Source organism: Leucopleurus acutus (genome assembly GCF_964270905.1).
Source record: "Leucopleurus acutus genome assembly, chromosome: 9".
NCBI classification, from domain to species: domain Eukaryota; kingdom Metazoa; phylum Chordata; class Mammalia; order Artiodactyla; family Delphinidae; genus Leucopleurus; species Leucopleurus acutus.
The window spans coordinates 50,669,325-50,694,434 of record NC_139144.1 but is presented as its reverse complement, the minus strand read 5'-3'; the positions used below and the strand labels follow the sequence as shown (position 1 = coordinate 50,694,434).

The 25,110-nt window shown below is 37.8% G+C and overlaps 1 protein-coding gene across 6 annotated transcripts in view; it reads left to right on the top strand.

The window, feature by feature from the left end:
- The window catches only part of PPP1R9A (protein phosphatase 1 regulatory subunit 9A), a 320,392-nt gene that overhangs the window by 148,018 nt on the left and 147,264 nt on the right, over nt 1–25,110 (top strand). For all 6 annotated transcript variants that reach the window (XM_082846441.1, XM_082846440.1, XM_082846438.1 and 3 more), the window contains exon 2: nt 24,180–24,312. In XM_082846441.1, coding sequence (XP_082702567.1) covers nt 24,180–24,312 — 133 coding nt within the window. The remainder of the gene's footprint in view (nt 1–24,179; nt 24,313–25,110) is intronic.

The following is a 25,110-nucleotide window of genomic DNA, read 5'->3' as shown; positions in this document are numbered from 1 at the left end:
TTGTAGGAACGTCAGTCTTTCTAAATTCTGAACTCCAAAATTAGACTTACCACTCAGTTCCTGCTGGCAATGGAAAATAACAGGTCTCTCCAGCCAAGCGAAAGCCCTAAAAATTAAAACATTGAGGAGCAGACCAGAATATGAGTACCTGCTTCCAAAAGAGAAGAGCAGAGTCACACAGACCTAGTTTCTTATCCCTAAAGGACCAGACAGATAAGTAGATCATTTTTACCTGAGTCTGGAGGCATATACTAATTGATGTTCCTTCCCATGAAAAATAAAGCCAGGGAAAAAGTGGTTCCTTTTCTCCCAATCAGTGGCACTGCTAAGACTGGAAACCATTAATGATAATATTCTACTTTCAAATAGCAGATTATTGTAGGTACAATTTTGGAATTTCAGAGATGGAAGTGATCTTGGAGACCATTTACTTCACTCCTCTCATTTTTACAGATGAGGAAAATGTGGACCTAAAAAGGTCAACTTTCTTAAGATAACACAAGTGGAAGAGCAGATCTTCTGAGTCACCCTGCAGACATCTATTTATAAGGAGGAATGCTAATGTATTGCTTTTTCAACCAAAAATTAAGTGAATTTCCATTTTTGTGCAGAAAACAAAAAATATGAAAATAACAAAAACAATAAAGCAAATTCATAATTCAGCTACCTTAAAACAACTACTATCCTTGTTTTACATGTTTTCTTTTCAAAGGTTTTTAATGCTTAAAACTTATATATGGAGCCTAACTGCGACATCCAAATTGGAATCGTTTTCTGAGGAGGGCCCATTTTGGTTCATATGAAAGGACTTATTTTGCTACTTGTCTTTTTATAGAGAACCATTCTGAAGGAATACAAGGTAGTATCAAGAATACTCTATAACATCTTGAAATTACTGTTATAACATCAGGTTTGATTAACTGGGTGATATTGGATGGCTTCCCCTGAAACTAAAATGAGACATTAGACCAAATATGGCAAATTGTTTCTTTTGTCCTTCCCCTGACTTGATCACTTAACAGTGACTACATTGAAGATGCTAGGAGATGGCTCAGTTTAGCTAGCATTATTCACCTGGTTAATCCACCACAGAATGAGGGGGAGTATCATGTGTGCTGGTGTTTATTTGTATCCCCATGTAGGCATTGCCACGATCCCATCTGGTTGTAAAATTCTGTGGCTGCATACGTTAGAAGCTAATTTTTTTCTGAATTAAACCGATTTATAATTTCACTGAGTTTTATTTTATTTTTTTATCTTTTATTGGAGTATAGTTGATTTACCTGAGTTTTAAGTAAAGTTATATTCTTCACAGTGATCAGCTTGCCATACTTATCCATAGATATAACTCAGGGGACCAGTTCTTCTGTTTTCACATGATGAAAAAAATCATTCCACATAAACACACAAACAGCCCAGAAAACCTCAACCAAAGCATAGTATTAGTTTTTTGCTCAGCATGAGTAGTGATTTTCCACTTAGCAGACCTTCAGCCAGATGTCTGAAAGAAGAAAATGTACAGCTGACTTTCCTATAGCGTATGCTCAGAATTAAAACCAGAGTGTTCCAGTAACTAAGCTCTCTTGCATAGGAAGTGGGATCTAGATCTCCTTTGTTATTGAGGATCAAGGCTTTTGTAGTGTCTTAGTATTTAAGGTCAAAACTCTCAAATTTTTTTTTTTTTCGTGAATAGTACCTTAACTCTAAAGCATAGTTTCTAACTGCTTGGCACATAAATGCTTGGCACATAAATTATATTAAAAACCCCAAACGTGATTTTATTCTGCATTGAAGATTTTTGTTCCTTAGATTCATCATTGCAAACATCAGTTATCATGATATAAATTAATGCTGGATGTGCTATTAAAATATATTTTAAATATAAAGCCAGATAAACTTGCTTTTACAGTATGCGGAAAGACTTATGCTTGTTGATCATTAAAGATTTGGTAATGAGTATTTTAAAAGTAACATTTTTATTTTTCATTTATTTACCAACACTATTTTTTTTAAGCCAGAAAAGTATAAAGAAAATAAAGTTATTTATAATTTTAGTACCCCAGATTATCATGTCTGTATGCATATGCATAATCGGGCTCATTCATATTCTATGTGTGTGTACACACATGTGGTTTTCTTATCTTTTCACATACCTATATTTTAACATTTTTTGTGTTATTAAATAATCTTACAAAGCATGATGATTATGGTACACCTGTAAGAATCAGTGCCATCTTATGGATATACCATTATTTATTAATCCTTCCTTTTTTGACATTTAGCTAACTTTGAATTTTTCTCCTTTTGTAAATAATACTGTGATTAATGTCAGTGTACATATATTTCTGGGTAAATATAATCTATGATTTCACTAGATTAAATCCTTAGAATCTATTAGGTCAATTGATACTAAAGTTTTCAAGATTTTTAACATATTGCTCTCTAGAAACTTATACCAGTTTACTTTATCCATAGTGTATTAGAGTGATAGTTTGTCCCTTTGCCTGTTTTTAAATCTTTGTAAATAAAAAATGACTTACGTAATTTGCATTTCTTTAGTTTCTAATGGGTTGGAATTTCCCCCCCTTATTTTATTGGTCCTTTGCAGTTGTAGGGTGTGTGTGTGTGTGTGTGCGTGCATGCATGTGTGTGTGTTGTTTATTCTACACGGGGTGCTTATTTTAAATTTTGGTGTTTTTAATCATGCTTCCTTTACCAAAGCTGTATGGCATGGGGGAAAGGGCATGAACTTTTAATCCAGCCAGACCTGGGGTTAGATTTCAGTCATCACATGTATTTTCCATGTGTCTTTGGGGGGCAAACTACCTGTCATCTCTGAGCCTGACATTCACTGATCTGTGAAATAGGACCATTATGGAACACTTATCTCAGATGAGTCACTCAGTGATAGCTACAGTTATCTTCCCCTTCCTCATCTCCTCATGATCACCTACTGTCATTTCTCTGTTTAGATATTCTTGAACAAAATTGAAGGAAAATTCTATCCACGTTTACTGTTTGCTTGTAAACAGAGTGGGTGGGTTCTCCTCATTGTCCACCAAATGGTCACTATTGAAATCATCTTCTCAATTCTGATGATAGGGCTGATTGGCCTAACTATGAGAGGACCAGCTTTTTCTGTCCCGTTTCTGATACTGCTTTTTTATTAAGGGCTGACTCCCTGTGTTGCATTTTTATGCTGCTCTTAGCTGCTGCCAGAATCTCAGTGCCCTAAATGCCAGAGCTTGTAGTGGAAGCTAGCCGGGTAGACCAGACAGGAAGATTTCCTTTGCTCATGTTGACAACTTATCTGGAAAACTTGAATAACTATTTGAATGAATGGAGAACCTATTCAAGAGAGTTTAGTTAAAGAATTTCCAAAAGAAATGAATTTATCCAACAGCCTCCCTTATAAGGCACTTCTGTCAACAGACATCTGTTGAGTAGGCACCTTGTGTCAAGCATGATGCCAAGTGTTGGAGATGCACTGGGGAATAAGACTTTAATCTTGTGTTGAAGATGCCAGATAACAATAAGATTTAAACACATAAAATATTATTAACAAATAAAAGGCAGGATATAAGCACTAAGTGATTGACAGAGGACTCAAGGAGTTCTGGAAAAGAAGGCAGTGATCGAATGTTGGAGGATATTATCATAATGAGCCTTCAAAATATTTAAGGAATTGAGTCCTATATTTCCAGACAGTGTCTTTTGCTTCTTCCAGTGTGAAAGGGTGAGGTACATTCTCGTTTGTATTAAACTTTTCTTCTAAACCTTCTATGTCAGGTTGATTAGCAAAAGGCAGATGGGCATTTGAGGACATCAAATTTAGGCCCATGACAAACACATTTACCCTCCCGATGTCAGTATGGCAGGTGGAGATGACACGGGAACAGGTTTTGGTAGACTTAGCTCTTACACACCGCACTGTTTGTAATTTTTGGCTTGAGAGAGGATAGGTACCAGCAGATGGAGTTTCTCATGGATGGACCACCGTGACCAGAACACAAAACTATAAGGGTGACTGCTGGATTTAATTAGCAAATCTGCCACAGTTGTGAGACATTAGGACCTTAACTGACCCCCTCTCACTTAGGAAGTGATGCTGCACTCAAGGCTACAAAAGGAGCCAACCACTTTTATGTATTTAAATCCACTGTCTAAACACAAGTGAAATACTTTACAATTTCTCCTGCCAGTGTTTCATTTCAAGCAGAGAACCCAATATTAGATATTATTATAGCTCTTCAAATGTTACACTTTCAGAGAGCTAATTACCCTTGACTGCCCTATTCGTACCAATACACTTTTATATTAGCATTTCAAAATACATTTAGAAAACAATCAGTTCTACCAAATTGACTTCTCTTGTCAGTCATACTAATCTGATCAAAAGGGAACATTATAAAATTTCTTACTAGGAGCTAACTGGCCTTTTAAAAAGGGGGGCAGTGGTCCTTTTTTGTTATTATCTACAATAGGATTTAAAATTAATTTTAATAATAAATATCCATTCTTTGGTAATACTTGATCTCTGACACAAATAATCATTAAGACTAGGTTATTAAGTCATCTCTTCTAGAATACAGCCTTGCAAATGTTTATGCTAACTGGGTTTTATCACAGGTTTATTTGACTAATGGATGACCACTAAAGATCATCCCAAACTGTGCATATGTGAAGACGTCTTTGTTTTGAAGTTGTAAGTTTTATTTGGAAGCATTTTAGGATTGAGGCTCCCTTTTGCCTTGTGAAGGTCACTTTTCATTTGTTCAGAAGCAGTTCTGACTTAAGATACCATCCATATATAGATCACTGACAATGATAAAAGACCCGTTGCTTTTAAGACATTTTACTGTTAACAGTAGGTGATGTTGATTGTGGTAAATATTTCACAAGGTATACTTACATCAAAACATCATGTTGTTAAAAAGATATAATTTCTGTTTGTTAATCATACCTCAATAAAGATGGAAAACAAAAAACAAAAACAAAACCAGCAGGTAGTAGAAAGATGAATAAGACCTACCCCAGCCCCAGGGAGCTGACATTTTATTTGAATAGAAAATGTGATCACAGATAAATACAATATATAGCATGGGGTAAATTCTGTAGGAGAGACCCCAAGAGAGGTGAAAGAAGTTTTGCAGACATATAACAAAGTAGTAACAAGTTTTGCACCATAGGGTGAGTGAAAGGAAGTAGTGCTAGGTAAAGGCTGGCAAGGTAGGCTGGAGTCAGATCTTGGAGAATTTTGATGTCCTTCTAAATATGTCAACTTTATTCCTGTGGGAGAGGAGGACCTGAGGAGGCTTTTTAGAATGTCTTTCCCACTCCACCTCCAAGAAAGTAATACTTGGTCATTATACAGAATTGGAAGGCACAGAAAAGGTGTGCAGAAGAAATGTAAAATCACTCATAGATCGCTCTCTCTCCTTCTGTTCCCCACCCCAACCCTGCCTCCCAAGTTTGTTGTAGAGGATGTAGAGACACTACAGTTTTGCCTTGGGCCCCTTTAAGTTTGAGGTGTCATGAAGGCATTGAACTGGCCCAGAAGTGTGGACTATGCATAAATCAGGGGCCCAGGTAGCAGTGGTTGTTGCACCCTCTTCTCTGTTTGCAGAGCAGTCACCTATTTTTAACAAATTACCACTTAGCTTTGTTGGCATCTTTTTTTGTATGGACAGTTTCTGAGGTTTGGAAACAATTGATTTAAGAAGCATAGTGGTTAACACAGTATTTACAAAGTCATCATTTCTATTACAAGATATATGAGGTCAAAGTTACTGTGATTCAAGGGTCAGTGATCCGCAGCTTTGACCATTAATCCTATGGTAATGGAAGTGATGGCAGCTTTCACCTCAAACACACCAAGAATTAATGTGACAGCACTGTCCTCCACATGTTTTGACAAAGATTGCCCATTGTCTTGTTTCCCGTAAAGCACGGCTGCCCTTTAGGTTTTGCCAATAAATAAGGGAAGAAGGAGACAGATACCGTTTGTAGATTTAACATTATGTTGACATTTTCAATGATGATCCCGAATCGGTCAATTACATTTGACTATAGTTCTTGGAGAAGTCTAAATGGAAGGGACAGTTTGTTTATAAGAAAGCAGTCTTTCCTGCTTTGTAAGGTAACGTAATTAGTTTTAACACTGGATCACAGCTGTGCCGAATGTAGTACAGTTCCTGTCGCATCTAGGCTTAGTTTACAAGTTCAGCCTTGTACATAGCATCAGTGTCCTCATGTATATATGCATTCCCTAACAATTGGTTATTTGTGCTTCGGTCTTGTTTTTCAGTTTTTTCCACCATGTGATGTCTGGCCTCAGCTTGCAGAATTTAAAACTTAAGCGTATTTTACTCATGACCTTTACAAAAATTAAAATTTTCAGTTTGCTCTGTAGGTCTCAGCTGGTGGTAGAAATGCTTGCTAAAACAGTTTTACTGGTTTGTTTTTGTTTTTGTTTTTTAGCTCTATCAGCATTTGAACCTGTCGGAGATTTTGGAAAATTGTGCAGCCTTTGCTTTTAATATTTGACCTCTGGTAAAATAATGTGAAACTTCAAGTATAGATTCTGGTAAAAGGTGTTAAACCTCAAGTATAGATGCTCTCTTCTAGAGACCAGCACACTCCTGAAGTGCAGGATGTTAGATAGGCCTTCATCTTGCATGATTTCTACATAATTTCACCCAAACAATGCATTAAAGATAGTCTTTTGTTGCTGTTGTCACTCATGTGCCTCTATTGTTTTAGCTGACCTTGGAGAGGAGCTTCAGCTCCCAGTACCTGGGTTTACTCATGGTCCTTCTGAGACTGATGATGCCTCTGCTCTTTTTGCTTCCCAGTCCCTGTGCAAGGGCAGCGTGCCCATGTCCCTGACTGCCTTTTGTTGTCATGTGAACGACTGGCCGCGCCACCTGGGGCACTTTGGGGAAAGTCTCTTAGTACCTTGAGGACTTAGGCTCCCACTTAGTCCCCCCAAAGGGGTGAAGATATAGGATCCCTAGAGCTTCTAGCTCATCTCCCCTTCCAATTCTGGTCCCCCCTAACCCTCTTCATAAACTCCCATTATCTTTCAAGGTTAGAGCATATGAATTTTATTCACACAACAAACCATGTGTCACAAAGCTCTCCCTACATACTTTTTCCCATCTCTTACCGTTCATTCACCACTCCAGCTTTGGCCAGATTGAATTATTTCTTGGTCCATAATTCTGTTCTTCTCTCTCATTCCTACCTTGCACATATTATTCGTTCTCCCAGAATGCCTTCCACATGCCTTCCCTTCCCCACTTATTATTATTTGCTGATGGTAACCATAGCTGGCTGAAGTCTGTACTTTTTTTTTTTTTTTTTTTTTTTTTTTTGCGGTACACGGGCCTCTCACTGTTGTGGCCTCTCCCGTTGCGGAGCACAGGCTCCGGACGCGAAGGCTCAGAGGCCATGGCTCACGGGCCCAGCCGCTCCGCGGCATGTGGGATCTTCCCAGACCGGGGCCCGAACCCGTGCCCCCTGCATCGGCAGGCGGACTCTCAACCACTGTGACACCTGGGAAGCCCTGAAGTCTGTGCTTTTAAGATCTCTCATCCTTTCTTGCTTACACCTCTCCTTCCCTCTCTCTCAGGCAGGCTTAGATGCCTCCACCGTGTGCTCCCATAGCACCGTCCTCCTCTCTTTTACAGCTCTTATTCTGGTTACAGTCATAGGTCTGAGATGATTAGGTGCTCCCAGTACTGACCACAGTGCCAACCACTGAGCTGGCGCTCAATAAAAAATTGAAGTAAGAATCAATGGCTCAGGAAGGAGAAGAAATGTGAAGAGTAATTTTTTCTGTACCTACTGTCATCATTTATAGGCTCAGTAGTTTGAGAAGCTTGTATTGCCTGTTTTGACTTTTAGAATAGAATGTAAATTAAATGGGAATTCTCTGTGGGTTAGAGTTTTTAAAAAATTATTGCTTAAGCATACTTCTTTTTTAGCGTCTACATCATAACCATTTTACATCAAGACATGGTACATGCATGTGTGTATGTGTGTGTTTAAATCAAACTGAAAGTTTTAAGTTATAATACATACTCTTACTAATTGTAATGAACACTGATGTTTTCTATTCTTCTCTATTTAACTTTTCTCAATGCTGTTCATGACCTACTAGATTGATTTTACAACCCTTATAGGTCACAGTCAGCACCTTGGAAACCACTGCTCCAAATAACTGTACTTTGTCCTATACTTGGAGTGTTGGTGTATCCGTCAGAGTTCAACCAGAGAATATGAACCAGTAGAAGATACATATTAAGAGATTTATTGCAAGCAGTTGGCTTACACAAATGTAGGGGCTGGGTATGTAAGGCTGAAATCTGTAGGGCAGGCCATCAAGATGAGAGGGAGGGTAGAACTCTGCAATAGACTGAAGCTGCTGTCCAAAGGCAGAATTTCTACTTCCTCTGGGAAGCCTCAACTCTGCTCTTAAGGCCCTTCAACTGATTGAATGAGGCTCACCCAGATTTTCTAGGGTAATCTCCCTTACTTAAAGTCAACTGATTTTGGACTTTAATCACATCTACAAAATACCTCACAGTGACACCTAGATTAGTGTTTGATTAAATAACTGGGGGCTGTAGCCTAGTCAAGTTGGCATATCAAAAGGCCATCACAGGAGGTGTAAGGAGCCTGGTCTTCAGCCCATTTTATTATCTAAAGATAGGAATCAATTTTAGTTCACCTACCACTAGGATGCTTTACATCACATTCCTTTCTTCTGCTGTACTAAAGTTAACCTTCTTGAGATCCTTACCCACTTGTTTGCTGGTATTTAGTCCCATCCATGTTTTCACATTTTCTCCCATTACCCTGGGTAAGTACACAATTTTTGAGGGTTTTACAGAATTCCTTATGTTAGGAGTCCTTCTCCTTTTAACCTGCACTGTTACTTCTGATGATATTCTTGAACAGATGGTCAAGTTCCCTTCAAGGCTCTTTTACTCTGTTTCCAGGCAAAAGTTTGGGCCTGGGGTTCCTAAAACCCAAGGTTCCTAAAACCTCAGAGTTTACAGTTTAGTCCTCATGATACCCCTTAGCCCTCCCATCAGAGGTGCAGTCACCCTTGGGAGCTTTGCATGGGGGAGTGTAAACTTCTATACCTGAGCAACTTCTATACCCTAGGGATGTCTTTCCCTTCTCAGCCTCTTTGGTTTGGTCGTTGGCCCCCTTTCTTCCCTTTAACCACACATGCTATAGTACTCCCCCATCTGTTTTCCTGTTTAGACAGTTCAGAATAATCTCCCTCCATGGGCTTTTAGAAACACAGTGCTGGCTCTGGTAGTAAAAGAAGTGAATACCAACTGCTAAAACAAATGCTAGAACAGACCCTGACTTCATAACTCATCCTGTTGTATATGTACAAGAGTATTAACTTCTGTGAATGGGAAGTCAGGTATTCCTCTAAGGAGATTACCCTGTCCCCCCAAAAAAGGTGCCAATTAGTTAATTTTTTTCTGTGATGGAGACACCTGTCCAGTGGGAACAGGACCAAGGCCACCAATTTATTTCATGCTGGCCACCAGCTGTCAGTTTTGTAAAGCATATGTCTCTGGTTGAAACGAAAAGTTTGGCTGAGCTGAAAGAGAACATTGCTAGTTTCTCATGGATATGTTTAATTGTTTATTATAATTTGAAAAATAGAGTGAAAAACATGAACATCAGTGGAATTGCCCAGTTTTCGGTTAAACTGTCTAGTGGAAAAACTCACTAATTTGGACAATTTGTCCAAGTTTCGAATGAGCTAAGTTTATATCTATTTATGACGGAATTTCTTCCTGATTACGTTAAAGACATAAACTGATTTTGTAAGGAGATATTAAACCTAATTTTAAGATTTTTCAAGTACTTAAACTATATATATTTGCGGGTAAATGTGCTAATTATAATTGAATTCTATTTTGTCAAAATGAAGAGATATAGGACCTTCTAATCTTTTTATTTCATTGATAATTTCTGTATATGTTACCTTGATAAAACTCCACTTATTTTAAAATGTTCTTTCATAAAAAGTTTCCTTGCATTTATCTTTCTACAGAGTCAACCACAGCTATTCTAAATTTGAAGAGTTTGCATCCTTCATATTTGGTTGTTGATAATCTACAAGTATGAAGTGATTGGTGCCATTGATAATACAAAAATGTATGTTGGATTTTCTCATGGGTTTTGTGTACATTCTATGAATATCTGGGGATAAAAAAATTTACAACACTCCAATGATGTAAGAGAGACACTATCTAGATATGATTATTTCATCAGATGTCAAAAGACTAGTTTTTGGAGCCAGAGAATATTCTATTTTAAGGCCTTTGTGATGGTTAGTTTTGTGTGTCAACTGGGCTAGGCAATGGTGGCCAGATATTTGGTCACACAGTATTTTAGATGTTTTTGTGAGGGTGTTTTTGAGTGAGTTTAACATTGAAATTGGTAGACTTTGAGTATAAAGCAAATTGCCCTCTGTAATGTGGGTGGGACTCATCCAACCAGTTGAAGGCCTTAATAGTAAAAGACTGACCTCCCCTGAAGCAGAGAGAATCCTTTGGACTTGAACTCCAACAGCAACTGTTCCCTGGGTCTCCAGCCTGCTACTCTGTAGATTTTGGACTTGTCAGCCTCTGTGATCACGTGAGCCAATTCCTTAAAATGAATCGTTTAATATAAATACAAATATAGTATGTATTAAATATTTTATACACACACATCCTGTTGGTTGTGTTTCTCTGGAGAACACTGACAAAGGCCACTTTGTGTTGCCTTTTTTTTTTTTTTTTACATCTTTCTTGGAGTATAATTGCTTTACAATGGTATGTTAGTTTCTGCTTTATAACAAAGTGAATCAGTTTTACATATACATATGTTCCCATATCTCTTCCCTTTTGCGTCTCCCTCCCTCCCAACCCACCTATCCCACCCCTCCAGATGGTCACAAAGCACCGAGCTGATCTCCCTGTGCTATGCGGCTGCTTCCCACTAGCTATCTATTTTACGTTTGGTAATGTATATATGTCCATGCCTCTCTCTCGCTTTGTCACAGCTTACCCTTCCCCCTCCCCATATCCTCAAGTCCATTCTCTAGTAGGTCTGTGTCTTTTTTCCTGTCTTACACATAGGTTCTTCATGACATTTTTTTTTCTTAAATTCCATATATATGTGTTAGCAAACGGTATTTTTTTTTTCTCTTTCTGACTTACTTCACTCTGTATGACAGACTCTAGGTCTATCCATCTCATTACAAATAGCTCAATTTCGTTTCTTTTTATGGCTGAGTAATATTCCATTGTATATATGTGCCACATCTTGTTTATCCATTCATCCGATGATGGGCACTTAGGTTGTTTCCATCTCCTGGCTATTGTAAATAGAGCTGCAATGAACATTTTGGTACATGACTCTTTTTGAATTATGGTTTTCTCAGGGTATATGCCCAGTAGTGGGATTGCTGGGTCATATGGTAGTTCTATTTGTAGTCTTTTAAGGAACCTCCGTACTGTTCTCCACAGTGGCTGTACCAATTCACATTCTCACTAGCAGTGCAAGAGTGTTCCCTTTTCTCCACACCCTCTCCAGCATTTATTGTTTCTAGATTTTCTGATGATGGCCATTCTGACTGGTGTGAGATGATATCTCATTGTAGTTTTGATTTGCATTTCTCTAATGATTAATGATGTTGAGCATTCTTTCATGTGTTTGTGGGCAGTCTGTATATCTTCTTTGGAGAAATGTCTATTTAGGTCTTCTGCCCATTTTTGGATTGGGTTGTTTGTTTTTCTGTTATTGAGCTGCATGAGCTGCTTATAAATTTTGGAGATTAATCCTTTGTCAGTTGCTTCATTTGCAAATATTTTCTCCAATTCTGAGGGCTGTCTTTTGGTCTTGTTTATGGTTTCCTTTGCTGTGCAAAAGCTTTGAAGTTTCATTAGGTCCCATTTGTTTATTTTTGTTTTTCTTTCCATTTCTCTAGGAGGTGGGTCAAAAAGGATCTTGCTGTGATTTATGTCATAGAGTGTTCTGCCTATATTTTCCTCTAAGAGTTTGATAGTTTCTGGCCTTACATTTAGGTCTTTAATCCATTTTAAGCTTATTTTTGTGTATGGTGTTAGGGAGTGATCTAATCTCATACTTTTACATGTACCTGTCCAGTTTTCCCAGCACCACTTATTGAAGAGGCTGTCCTTTCTCCACTGTACATTCCTGCCTCCTTTATCAAAGATAAGGTGACCATATGTGCGTGGGTTTATCTCTGGGCTTTCTATCCTGTTCCATTGATCTATCTTTCTGTTTTTGTGCCAGTACCATTACTGTCTTGATTACTGTAGCTTTATAGTAGAGTCTGAAGTCAGGGAGCCTGATTCCTCCAGCTCCGTTTTTCATTCTCAAGATTGTTTGGCTATTCGGGGTCTTTTGTGTTTCCATACAAATTGTGGAATTTTTTGTTCTAGTTCTGTGAAAAATGCCAGTGGTAGTTTGATAGGGACTGCATTGAATCTGCAGATTGCTTTGGGTAGTAGAGTCATTTTCATAATGTTGAATCTTCCAGTCCAAGAACATGGTATATCTCTCCATCTATTTGTGTCATCTTTAATTTCTTTCATCACTGTCTTATAATTTTCTGCATACAGGTCTGTTGTCTCCTTAGGTAGGTTTATTCCTAGATATTTTATTCTTTTTATTGCAGTGGTAAATGGGAATGTTTTCTTTATTTCGCTTTCAGATTTTTCATCCTTAGGGTATAGGAATGCCAGAGATTTCTGAGCATTAATTTTGTATCCTGCTACTTTACCAAATTCATTGATTAACTCTAGTAGTTTTCTGGTAGCATCTTTAGGATTCCCTATGTATAGTCTCATGTCATCTGCAAACAGTGACACCTTTTTTTCTTCTTTTCTGATTTGGATTCCTTTTATTTCCTTTTCTTCTCTGATTGCTATGGCTAAAACTTCCAAAACTATGTTGAATAAAAGTGGTGAGAGTGGGCAGCCTTGTCTTGTTCCTGATTTAGTGGAAATGCTTTCAGTTTTTCACCATTGAGGATGATGTTGGCTGTGGGTTTGTCATATATGGCCTTTATTATGTTGAGGAAAGTTCCCTCTATGCCTACTTTCTGCAGGGTTTTTATCATAAATGGGTGTTGAATTTTGTCAAAAGCTTTCTCTGCATCTATTGAGATGATCATATGGTTTTTCTCCTTCAATTTGTTAATATGGTTTATCACATTGATTGATTTGCATATATTGAAGAATCCTTGCATTCCTGGAATAAACCCCACTTGATCATGGTGTATGATCCTTTTAATGTTCTGTTGGATTCTGTTCGCTAGTATTTTGTTGAGGATTTTTTGCATCTATGTTCATCAGTGATATTGGCCTGTAGTTTTCTTTCTTTGTGACATCCTTGTCTGGTGTTGGTATCAAGGTGATGGTGGCCTCGTAAAATGAGTTTGGGAGTGTTCCTCCCTCTGCTGTATTTTGGAAGAGTTGGAGAAGGATAGGTTTTAGCTCTTCTCTAAATGTTTGATAGAATTCGCCTGTGAAGCCATCTGGTCCTGGGCTTTTGTTTCTTGGAAGATTTTTAATCACAGTTTCAATTTCAGTGTTTAAGATTAATCTGTTCATATTTTCTAGTTTTTCCTGATTCAGTCTTGGCAGGTTGTGCATTTCTAAGAATTTGTCCATTTCTTCCAGGTTGTCCATTTTATTGGCATAGAGTTGCTTGTAGTAATCTCTCATAATCTTTTGTATTTCTGCAGTGTCAGTTGTTACTTCTCCTTTTTCATTTCTAATTCTATTGATTTGAGTCTTCTCCCTTTGTTTCTTGATGAGTCTGGCTAATGGTTTATCAATTTTGTTTATCTTCTCAAAGACCCAGCTTTTAGTTTTATTGATCTTTGCTATCATTTCCTTCATTTCTTTTTCATTTATTTCTGATCTGATCTTTATGATTTCTTTCCTTCTGCTAACGTTGGGGTTTTTCTGTTCTTCTTTCTCTAATTGCTTTAGGTGCAAGGTTAGGTTGTTTATTCGAGATGTTTCCTGTTTCTTAAGGTAGGAGTGTATTGCTATAAACTTCCCTCTTAGAGCTGATTTTGCTGCATCGCATAGGTTTTGGGTCATCGTGTCTCCATTGTCATTTGTTTCCAGGTATTTTTTGATTTCCTCTTTGATTTCTTCAGTGATCACTTCGTTATTAAGTACTGTATTGTTTAGCCTCCATGTGTTTGTATTTTTTACAGATCTTTTCCTGTTATTGATATCTAGTCTCATAGCATTGTGGTCGGAAAAGATACTTGATATGATTTCAATTTTCTTAAATTTACCAAGGCTTGATTTGTGACCCAAGATATGATCTATCCTGGAGAATGTTCCATGAGCACTTGAAAAAAATGAGTATTCTGTTGTTTTTGGATGGAATGTCCTATAAATATCAATTAAGTCCATCTTGTTTAATGTATCATTTAAAGCTTGTGTTTCCTTATTTATTTTCATTTTGGATGATCTGTCCCTTGGTGAAAGTCGGGTGTTGAAGTCCCGTACTATGAATGTGTTACTGTCGATTTCCCCTTTTATGGCTGTTAGTATTTGCCTTATGTATTGAGGTGCTTCTATGTTGGGTGCATAAATATTTACAATTGTTATATCTTCTTCTTGGATCGATCCCTTGATCATTATGTAGTGTCTTTCTTTGTCTCTTCTAATAGTCTTTATTTTAAAGTCTATTTTGTCTGATATGAGAATTGCTACTCCAGCTTTCTTTTGGTTTCTATTTGCATGCAATATCCTTTTCCACCCCCTCACTTTCAACTGTATGTGTCTCTAGGTCTGAAGTGGGTCTCTTGTAGACGGCATATATATGGGTCTTGTTTTTGTATCCATTCAGCCAATCTGTGTCTTTTGGTGGGAGCATTTAGTCCATTTACATTTAAGGTAATTATCAATATGTATGTTCCTATTCCCATTTTCTTAATTGTTTTGGGTTCGTTATTGTAGGTCTTTTCCTTCTCTTGTGTTTCTTGCCTAGAGAAGTTCCTTTAGCATTTGTTGTAAAGCTGGTTTGGTGGTGCTGAACTCTCTCAGCATTTGCTTGTCTGTAAAGGTTTTAATTTCTCCATCAAATCTGAATGAGATCCTTGCTGGGTAGAGTAATCTTGGTTGCAGGTTTTCTCCTTCATCACTTTAAATATGTCCTGCCAGTCCCTTCTGGCTTGCAGAGTTTCTGCTGAAAGATCAGCTGTTAACCTTATGGGGATTCCCTTGTGAGTTATTTCTTGTTTTTCCCTTGCTGCTTTTAGTATCTTTTCTTTGTATTTAATTTTTGACAGTTGTATTAATATGTATCTTCGTGTATTTCTCCTTGGGTTTATCCTGTATGGGACTCTCCGTGCTTCCTGGACTTGATTAACTATTTCCTTTCCCATATTAGGGAAGTTTTCAACTATAATCTCTTCAAATATTTTCTCAGTCCCTTTCTTTTTCTCTTCTTCTTCGTGAACTCCTACAATTCGAATGTTGGCACATTTAATGTTGTCCCAGAGGTCTCTGAGCCTGTCCTCAGTCCTTTTTTCTTTTTCCTTTATTCTGCTCTGCAGTAGTTATTTCCACTAACTTATCTTCCAGGTCACTTATCCGTTCTTCTGCCTCAGTTACTCTGTTATTGATCCCTTCTAGAGTATTTTTAATTTCATTTATTGTGTTGTTCTTCGTTTTTTGTTTTATCTTTAGTTCTTCTAGGTCCTTGTTGAATGTTTCTTGCATTTTGTCTATTCTATTTCCAAGATTTTGGATCATCTTTACTATCATTGTGAATTCTTTTTCAGGTAGACTGCCTATTTCCTCCTCATTTGTTAGGTCTGGTGGGTTTTTATCTTGCTCCTTCATCTGCTGTGTGTTTTTCTGTCTTCTCATTTTGCTTATCTTACTGTGTTTGGGGTCTCCTTTTTGTAGCCTGTAGGTTCGTAGTTCCTGCTGTTCTTGGTGTCTGACCCCAGTGGCTAAGGTTGGTTCAGTGGGTTGTGAAGGCTTCCTGGTGGAGGGGACTAGTGCCTGTGTTCTGGTGGGTGAGGCTGGATCTTGTCTTTCTGGTGGGCAGGTCCACGTCTGGTGGTGTGTTTTGGGGTTGTCTGTGGACTTATTATGATTTTGGGCAGCCTCTCTGCTAATGGGTGGGGTTGTGTTCCTGTCTTGCTAGTTGTTTGGCATAGGGTGTCCAGCACTGTAGCTTGCTGGTCATTGAGTGAAGCTGGGTGCTGGTGTTGAGATGGAGATCTCTGGGAAATTTTCGCCATTTGATATTATGTGGCGCTGGGAGGTCTCTTGTGGACCAGTGTCCTGAAGTTGGCTCTCCCACCTCAGAGGCACAGCACTGACTCCTCGCTGCAGCATCAAGAGCCTTTCATCCACATGGGTCAGAATAAAAGGGAGAAAAATTAGAAAGAAAGAATTAGTAGAAGTAGAAAGCAAGAAAGGAGGGATGGAGGGAGGAATGAAGGAAGGAAGGAGGGAAGGAAAAAAGAAGATAAAGTAAAATAAAATATAATAAAGTTTTTAAAATAATAAATAATTATTAAGAAAAAAAATTTTTTAAACGGACGGATAGAACCGTAGGACAAATGGTGGAAGCAAAGCTATAGAGACAAAATCTCACACAGAAGCATACACATACACACTCACAAAAAGAGGAAAAGGGGAAAAAATCATAATCTTGCTCTCAAAGCCACCTCCCCAATTTGGGATGATTCGTTGTCTATTCACGTATTGCACAGATGCAGGGTATATCAAGTTGATTGTGGAGCTTTAATCCGCTGCACCTGAGGCTGCTGGGAGAGATTTCCCTTTCTCTTTGTTTGCACAGCTCCCAGGGGCTCAGCTTTGGATCTGGCCCCGCCTCAGCGTGTAGGTCGCCTGAGGGCGCCTATTCTTCACTCAGACAGGACGGGGTTAAAGGAGCAGCTGATTCGGGGGCTCTGGCTCACTCAGGCGAGGGGCGGGGGAGGGGCACGGAGTGCGGGTTGGGCCTGCGTCGGCAGAGGAGGGGCACGGAGTGCGGGGCGGGCCTGCGTCGGCAGAGGCCGGCGTGACGTGGCACCAGCCTGAGGCGCGCTGTTCGTTCTCCCGGGGAAGTTGTCCCTGGATCCCGGGACCCTGGCAGTGGCGGGCTCCACAGGCTCCCTGGAAGGGAGGTGTGGAGAGTGACCTGTGCTCGCACACAGGCTTCTTGGTGGCGGCAGCAGCAGCCTTAGCGTCTCATGCCCGTCTCTGGGGTCCGCGCTTTTAGCCGCGGCTTGCGCCCGTCTCTGGAGCTCTTTTAAGCAGCGCTCTTAATCCCCTCTCCTCGCGCACCAGGAAACAACGAGGGAAGAAGAAGTCTCTTGCCTCTTCGGCAGGTCCAGACTTTTCCCCGGACTTCGTCCTGGCTAGCCGTGGCGCACTAATCCCCTGCAGGCTGTGCTCACGCCGCCAGTCCTCTCCCTGCGCTCCGACCAAAGCCTAAGCGTCAGCTCCCAGCCCCCGCCCGCCCCCGCGGGTGAGCGGACAAGCCTCTCAGTCTGGTGAGTGCCGGTCAGCAACGATCCTCTGTTTGGGAATTTCTCCGCTTTGCCCCCCGCACGCCTGTTGCTGTGCTCTCCTCCGCGGCGCCGAAGCTTTCCCCCTCAGCCACCCGCAGTCTCCGCCCGCAAAGGGGCTTCCTAGTGTGTGGAAAACCTTCCTCCTTCACAGCTCCCTCCCAGTGGTGCAGGTCCCGTCCGTATCCTTTCGTCTCTGTTTATTCATTTTTCTTTTGCCCTACCCAGGTACGTGGGGGGTTTCTTGACTTTTGGGGTGTGTGAGGTGTTCTGCCAGCGTTCAGTAGGTGTTCTGTAGTTGTTGTTCCTCGTGTAGATGTATTTCTGGTGTATCTGTGGGGAGGAAGGTGATCTCCGCGTCTTACTCCTCCGCCATCTTCCCCTCAACCCTGTGTTTCCGTTTGACTAGCCTTGCTGTCTACCTCCCATTATGTATATTTACTTTTTCACTTCCTGTTCTTTAGTTATTCATGAAAATACTAGGCTTACTATTAGTGAAATATACCTTTTGTCCTTATAGACTTTGTCTTTAGTAGTTATCCTCATATATACCATGTATATTGTTCTCTGAGCTTCAAATCTTTCCTCTTTTCTGCCTTACTTACTGGATCAGTTGGTACAAGAGTTAAAGATTACTTGTGTAATGTTTTATATTGTCTGTAATTTACTTCCAGTTATTTCAGCACACGTATCACCATATTTATGGTAATAACTTTGTTTTAGGAGCCTTTAGTTAGCATTCTAGGTATAACAATCATGAATCTTCACTCTAGGATTAGTAGTTGAAAGTCCCTAATTAGAAGTCTACATTCCAGCGATGCATACTTTAAATAGGAAGGTTTATTAATGTTGGGGATGTTACAAATAATTGGTGAAATGCATAATGTTGAACATATGTGGATTGGTCTTTTAGAAATATTTTATGTAAATGGACTTTGAGTCAAGCAAGCTAAGCTTTTAGAGTAACACCTAACTCTAGTTCTCATTTGGTCCTGTTTTCTGAAATGTAGGATTCCATTGAGGGATCCAGTTAGAAAATTAGACACATCCTACTGTAGAATATTGTCACAGTTGCTTTAAGTATACCTCCATGCAGGTTACTTGTCAGAGTAACTAAAGGACAGAAATCTGAGACTTTACTGAGCTTGCAAGATAGAGCTGTGGGTCTTTTTCTTCCATCCTCCTGCTCATCAATGTGTTTATATAGCAAAAAGCTCTCACTTATTTAGAATCTTTGGAGATTGCCAACGCTTACCCCCAAATGCCTGATAATTGTGCACTTCAGTTTGGCCTATGTCAATTTAGAACAAGAAGCTAACATACTCCCTGGCACACAGTAGGCAGTGAAGAAACTATAATTCTTATATCGTAAATCAGTGAGGGACAAAAAGGAAACTGAAGTTTTAAGGCTGTCAGGATCCTCCTTTCTGAGGATGGTTTATCGCCAGATTTGTTTTTAAAACTTTTAAGATATGGACTGACCTGCATTGACTAAAGAAAATGTGTCATAAGGAAGTAAAGGAAATAAGGTTTTTTTTCCCTTATTGTTGAAAAAAATGTTGCTGTTGTTTTGAAAAAGTGTTGGAGCTCAAACTACCAGAAATGTGAAAAAGAATGATTCTAGTTGAAATCTTATAAGCTAATTTTAACTTTATTTGTTTTCCATAGCCTTGGGTTGCTGGGTCAGAAATGTCATTGCTAACTGTATTTGTAAACTTGTTATCCCTAAAAGCCTGCCTCTGCTGCAAAGCAAGGGATATGGTCTTGTTTTGTTTCCTTTGATCAAGGAATAGAATATCACTCGTTGGCTCTGAAACAAGAAGTCTTAAATGTAAACATCCTTTCGTTTGCTTTTCTCAGTGAAATAAAGCAGGAACAATGTGAAGGTGACTGAACTAAATATATATGTTTATATCTTGAATGGCGTTGAATATTAGGACCCAGGATGCTGTTGGCCTTTAGTTTTTTGCATTGCAGTGGTATCATGATGGAGCTCTGATTATTATTTGTGTAATTAACTATTCATATATATTTGTAGAGCAGTTATGGTAATATAAATAAAAATGATAGAACTATTATAAGAATACTGAAAGAGTCATGACCATATTGATGAAAGGGGAAGTCTTTACCTAGGTCAATTTTCCTTTCACCTCTGAGGTTCTACCTGATGAAGGCAAAACAAAGCCTGGCGGCGGATGATGAGCCATTGTGTAATGATACTGTATTGCTCTGGACACAGGTAGGGATTTTGGCAGGCCAGTCTACATTATAATACTAAATTAGTCTTGCAGATTTTTGTTCCAAGGGCATTAAGCATCATAGTGGATTAAATATTCAAAACTTATTTATAAATGAGAATATGAGGTGAGTGTAGGTATCTGGGGCAATATTGTTATCTCTCATATTACCCTGGGACAGCTTTCCCTCCCCTGACATTGAACCCAGCATAATTATTTGGACTATCTCATTTCATTCTTACAGCAACTTTATGCGGTAGGTATTATTATTATAATAGCCATTTTGTGAATAATGAAACTGAGGCTTAGAGTGGTTTTACAATTTGGCAAGAGCTACATAGCTAGAGAATTTAGGAGGTGTTTAATTTAAAGTTAGGATCATACCAATTGAGAACATATTTATACCTATATATGTATATATAGAAATATATAAATAGATACAAAAGGATATATCAGTAGTTATAGGTATATCTGCCATGTGCTTTTTTGGTTAAATAATATATGTATTTCAGAGACTTTCATGTCAGCAGAGATAGATCTTTTAAATCATTGCATGAAATTACATATTTGTATATATTATAATTTAGTAAGACATTTTCTCTATCATTGGACATTTAGGTAATTTTCCATCTTAGGCTATTATAAATAGTTCTGTAATGAACTTCCTTGCACAGGTATCTGTGCACACCTGCAAGTATCTCTGTAAATACTTAGGTATAGCGTTATTGGATCAAAGGCATTTACATTTAAAATCTTGATAGCTATTCTCAAATTGCGACCTTTTTCCTGCTTTTCCAAGTGTATTCTTTTTCCTATATCCTCACAAACACTGGATGTTGCAGTCTTTTTTAAAAAAAAAATCATCCTATGGGTGAATATATAGTATTTACTTCTTGAATTTGCTTAATTTTTAATGAAGTTGAGCATCTTTACATCATTTATTGATATGTCTTTGTTGAATTCTCAGTTTCCTTTCCCCTACCTACAGATACAGTTGTTTAAGTTGATAAAACCCTTTTTATATTATGAATATTCATATTTCATTTTGATATTTGGCAATATATTCTCCTAATATTTGACTTGTTTTGTAATTTCATTATGGTATATTTTGTTACCTAGAAGTTTTTAGCATTAATTTTTAATCAAATAGTTTACTCATTTTCTTTAGGATTTCTAGGATGTATGGCTTTTTGGGAATGTCCTCTCTAGCCTGTTAAACATTGTCCCATATTTTCTTTTAGCAGTTTAATAGTTTATAATTTTTGTTCTTAACCAATGTTAAGTTTTACTTTTTGTTAATCATATGAAATAGGAATCTTTTTTCATATGGATATCTCATTCTTTCCCTACTATTTATTGAATAGACCACCCAAGCTAATTTGAATAGAAAAGTAGAGGAGTGAAACAGAATAGAGTACAAAAATAGATCTGTCTTGGGGCAAACTGCACTGCCTTAATAAACTAAGTTTTATTGTATGTTTTGGTATCTGATAGGGTCTATTTCCATCCTTATTCCTTGTTTGCTAGCAGCTTGTTAGTTTCCATGAAAAATGTTAGTGGGATTTTAATTTTGATTGCCCTGAATTCATAAATTAAATTGGGGCAAAGAGACATTTACAGTAATTTAGGATCATAGAGGTTTTTACAATATTAAGGATTTTAATCCAGTAACATAGTATGGCATTACACTTATTCAAGGCTTTTTGAATTTTTCAGTTAAGTTTTATAGATAAAGGATATCCTTGCACATTTATAATCAGCAATTCTTGAGTATTTTATAATTTCTGATCTTTTCTGTTATATTTTCTAAAGCTATTATGGGCTTTTTTGGTAGTTTTGAAATTCTGTTTTCACTGAACTCTTGTTCATTCTAACAGTTTTTCTGTTTAACCTCTTGGATTCTCCAGGTAAACAAAAGCTTAATTTGCAAATAATGAATTCTGGCTTTTCTGTTTCATGTATTTATAGGTTTTACCTATGTGCCCACATAATTTACCAGACTATGAACAAGCTGAAGATGAAAAGTATATTACATTATTTCTTCTCTACAGAATTAAATGGTGATATGGTCATCTGATTGCTACATGCCTCAAACATTATTTAAAGTACTGTTTTCCAATATGTAGTCATATAGTTAGTTTTCTGTTTGTTTTATTTAATTTCTGGTTATCCCCAAATGGACTTTATAAACCAGACTGATTGGGGAAGGACATTTGATAGCAGATGTGTGTGTATACACACAAACATATATACACATATATACATGTGTATGTATACACACATTTTTTAATTCATACATTAAGTTGGTAGCAAAATTGAGTTATGTTCCCGTATGAATATCATTTGAATCCTTGTTTAGCAATCATATACTTGAACCTATTAGCAGAAGTAGACAAGTGGCAAATATCAATGGAATAATTTCCGGTCATCTCTGCCGATAGTTTCCAGGACATGTACGTTCCAGATGCAAGTAACTTTTTTTGTATGTTGTTAAAGTTTGCTCCCCTAGGCATGCTGCACTGTGGTCCACTCAACTGTCGATGTTTTCCGAAAGATACAGATATAGATTTTTTCTAGTGTCTTATATTTGAAATATACATTCCACCTCATCTACATTTGAATATGTGAATCTTTGTTTATTTAAGATTCAACTCAAATATTTTCCCCTCCATGAAATTCATGACAATAAAAAAATTACTTGGTATATTCCTTTGTTACATCAGTTATCACATATATTTTAGTTTATTTTGATTTCTATGTCCCTACTGAGCTGTGAGCTACTTGAAACTGTACCTTCTTCAGTGTCTAGCACGATGTCTGGCATAGAGTTGATTCTTTGTAAATTTTTGATGAATGAATAAATAAGTGATTACCAAAACATATAAGGGAAGTGAAAGATCAAACAGGCTAAGAGAAAGTCATAAACAGGACAATTTAAGAAAAATATTGGAAGGTTCTGTGGAAGGGGCATAGGAAGCATATTTTATGAAAAGATTAATTTAAAAGGTACAAACCCCATAGTTTAGAAGTGTTCATTTTGATGTAGAAATGTTTATTGTGTTGTAGAAATGTGGTAGAGACCAAGTGAATGGTACAAGGCTATGAAAACATGTTGAAAGTCAGGAAGAAAAACAGTTATGCATTCTGGTACAAAACCTATAAATGACACGATTTTGAGAAGTATGTAGAATTAGGAACCACACTACATCTGTTTCTTTGTACGCAGTATATATTTCTGGTTTATAGGTTACCATATACAGCATGTAAGAGTTGCCAGTTTTCCAATAATATGAATGTAAAGCACATCTGGACTAGCAGGGCCAGCTTTATAGGCAATAGACTTAATTTCTTTCATCTCTGACCTTCTGTCCTGCTTTCTATTGATGTTTTTATTATCACTTTTTAAAGTATATATTTTTAAAAACTACTCACTCCTAGATTTGGGAGGACATGACAAAGTTTTGTCAGGCACAGTCTAGATACTTCATAATTGTTGAATTTAATTGAAAATGTCAGTTTCTGTCATGCAAATTAATTAGGCTTGATGAATTATACATTTCTTTTTAAAAAATATTCTTCAGTGTATTAAGTGAGGGGTTGTATACCTATTTCCAGTTACTTTTCAAATAAAACAAATATTTCAGCAGAAAGAAGATGTACAGCTACATCTGAAGACCACATTTAGTAGTCTTTTGAATGATTTAGGTCAGAAAGAAAGAGCTACCAATATCCTGTTTGTTCTGCAGCTCTTGAGCAATATTTTGATAGTCATTTCATTAAAACGTTCAATGAGGATTTAATTTATATCTACATGGAAGTAAAATGAGAGATGACAAATGAGAGCTTAACACAGCCCGGTACAAAATAGAAGTCAATTTCAATGATTCTGTGTTTGAAATATAATTCTAATAAAACCAGCACACTGCAACATCAGGGATTGTATAGGTCATAGCATGAAATGGGTTCAGTGCGGGTATTTGCTTCGGTAAATAAAGCCTGAAGATGCTTTACCTTAATTTTATTGCAGCTAATATGGTATACTCTGATTCTATAAAAAGTGATAAATGTTGCTAACCATATAATGTATTCTGTGGCTAATGCTGTCTCTCAAATTATTAAAAGTGGTACATTTTTTAAATTAGTAAGTTATTTTTATTCTGATTCAGTTTTCCTTTTCTTAACATCTCAGTTGATTTTATGACAAAACAGTTGTTTAGAAGAAATTCTTCGTACAAAATTTTTAACTTACGTAGTTTTGGATATGTAGCAGATTTTTTTTTTAATCAAGAAAACTGTCTTTTCTAGATTTTCATCTTTTTGTTGATATCTTACTACAGGTCTTCAGCACATACTCCAATGAAGACTATGACAGGAGAAACGATGAAGTTGACCCTGTGGCTGCTTCAGCCGAGTATGAACTTGAAAAGCGTGTAGAAAAGCTGGAACTTTTCCCAGTGGAACTAGAGAAAGGTATATGAGCTCTACAATGTTAATAATATTATATTGCTATGTTAATAATGTAGAAATGACTTTATTTTCCCTAAGTATAGCCTTTCCCCCCCCCCAAGGATTGGGTAAAGCTTTATTTCTCATGGAGGGTTTTATTTATTAAATTTCAAAAATAGTTTATATGAATTCTGTATAGATGGTGGATTGAAAGACTCCTCCCTTACGCACTCCACTGAAACCCATCTACTTTAGTTGGCTGGGTTGGCGACTAGGAGTAGGGAGGTGTGAGTGAGGTCTGATGTTTTCTTGGTACTCCTGCAAAGCGCTGGTGCAGGTGAGGAGTCCAGAGAGAGCTGCCATAAGTGAGAGCTTGGGGCAGGTGGTTGCTTTGGGGATTTTTGGTGGAGGGAGAGTGGTCATGGTTAGATTCTGCATGTAGTAGATAGGGGGAGTGCTGGGCCTTTAGAAAATGGTGGATTTTTGGAATGAAGGCAGTGGAATCCTCTTCATCTCTGAGGGGAGAAAGCTAAAGGAAAGCAGGGAGGACAGGAGCAGAGGGGCTTGCTCCTGATTTTTCCCTGGAATCACAGACTGCCTGCTACAGTAACTGGGGACCTACGAGACCAGAGCCTGCTGTGTTTACCATCATAAATCATCACCTGGGAACTGAATTAGGACCTAATGAACAGAAAAATAGCACATCTCAGAGAGCTTTGGAAAAAAGCAGAACAAACAGATGACAACTTGAATAACAAAAAAACCCAAAGAAACCAAATAAAGATGTTCAAGTGTGGCTTTAAAAAGACATTCTTAGGGCTT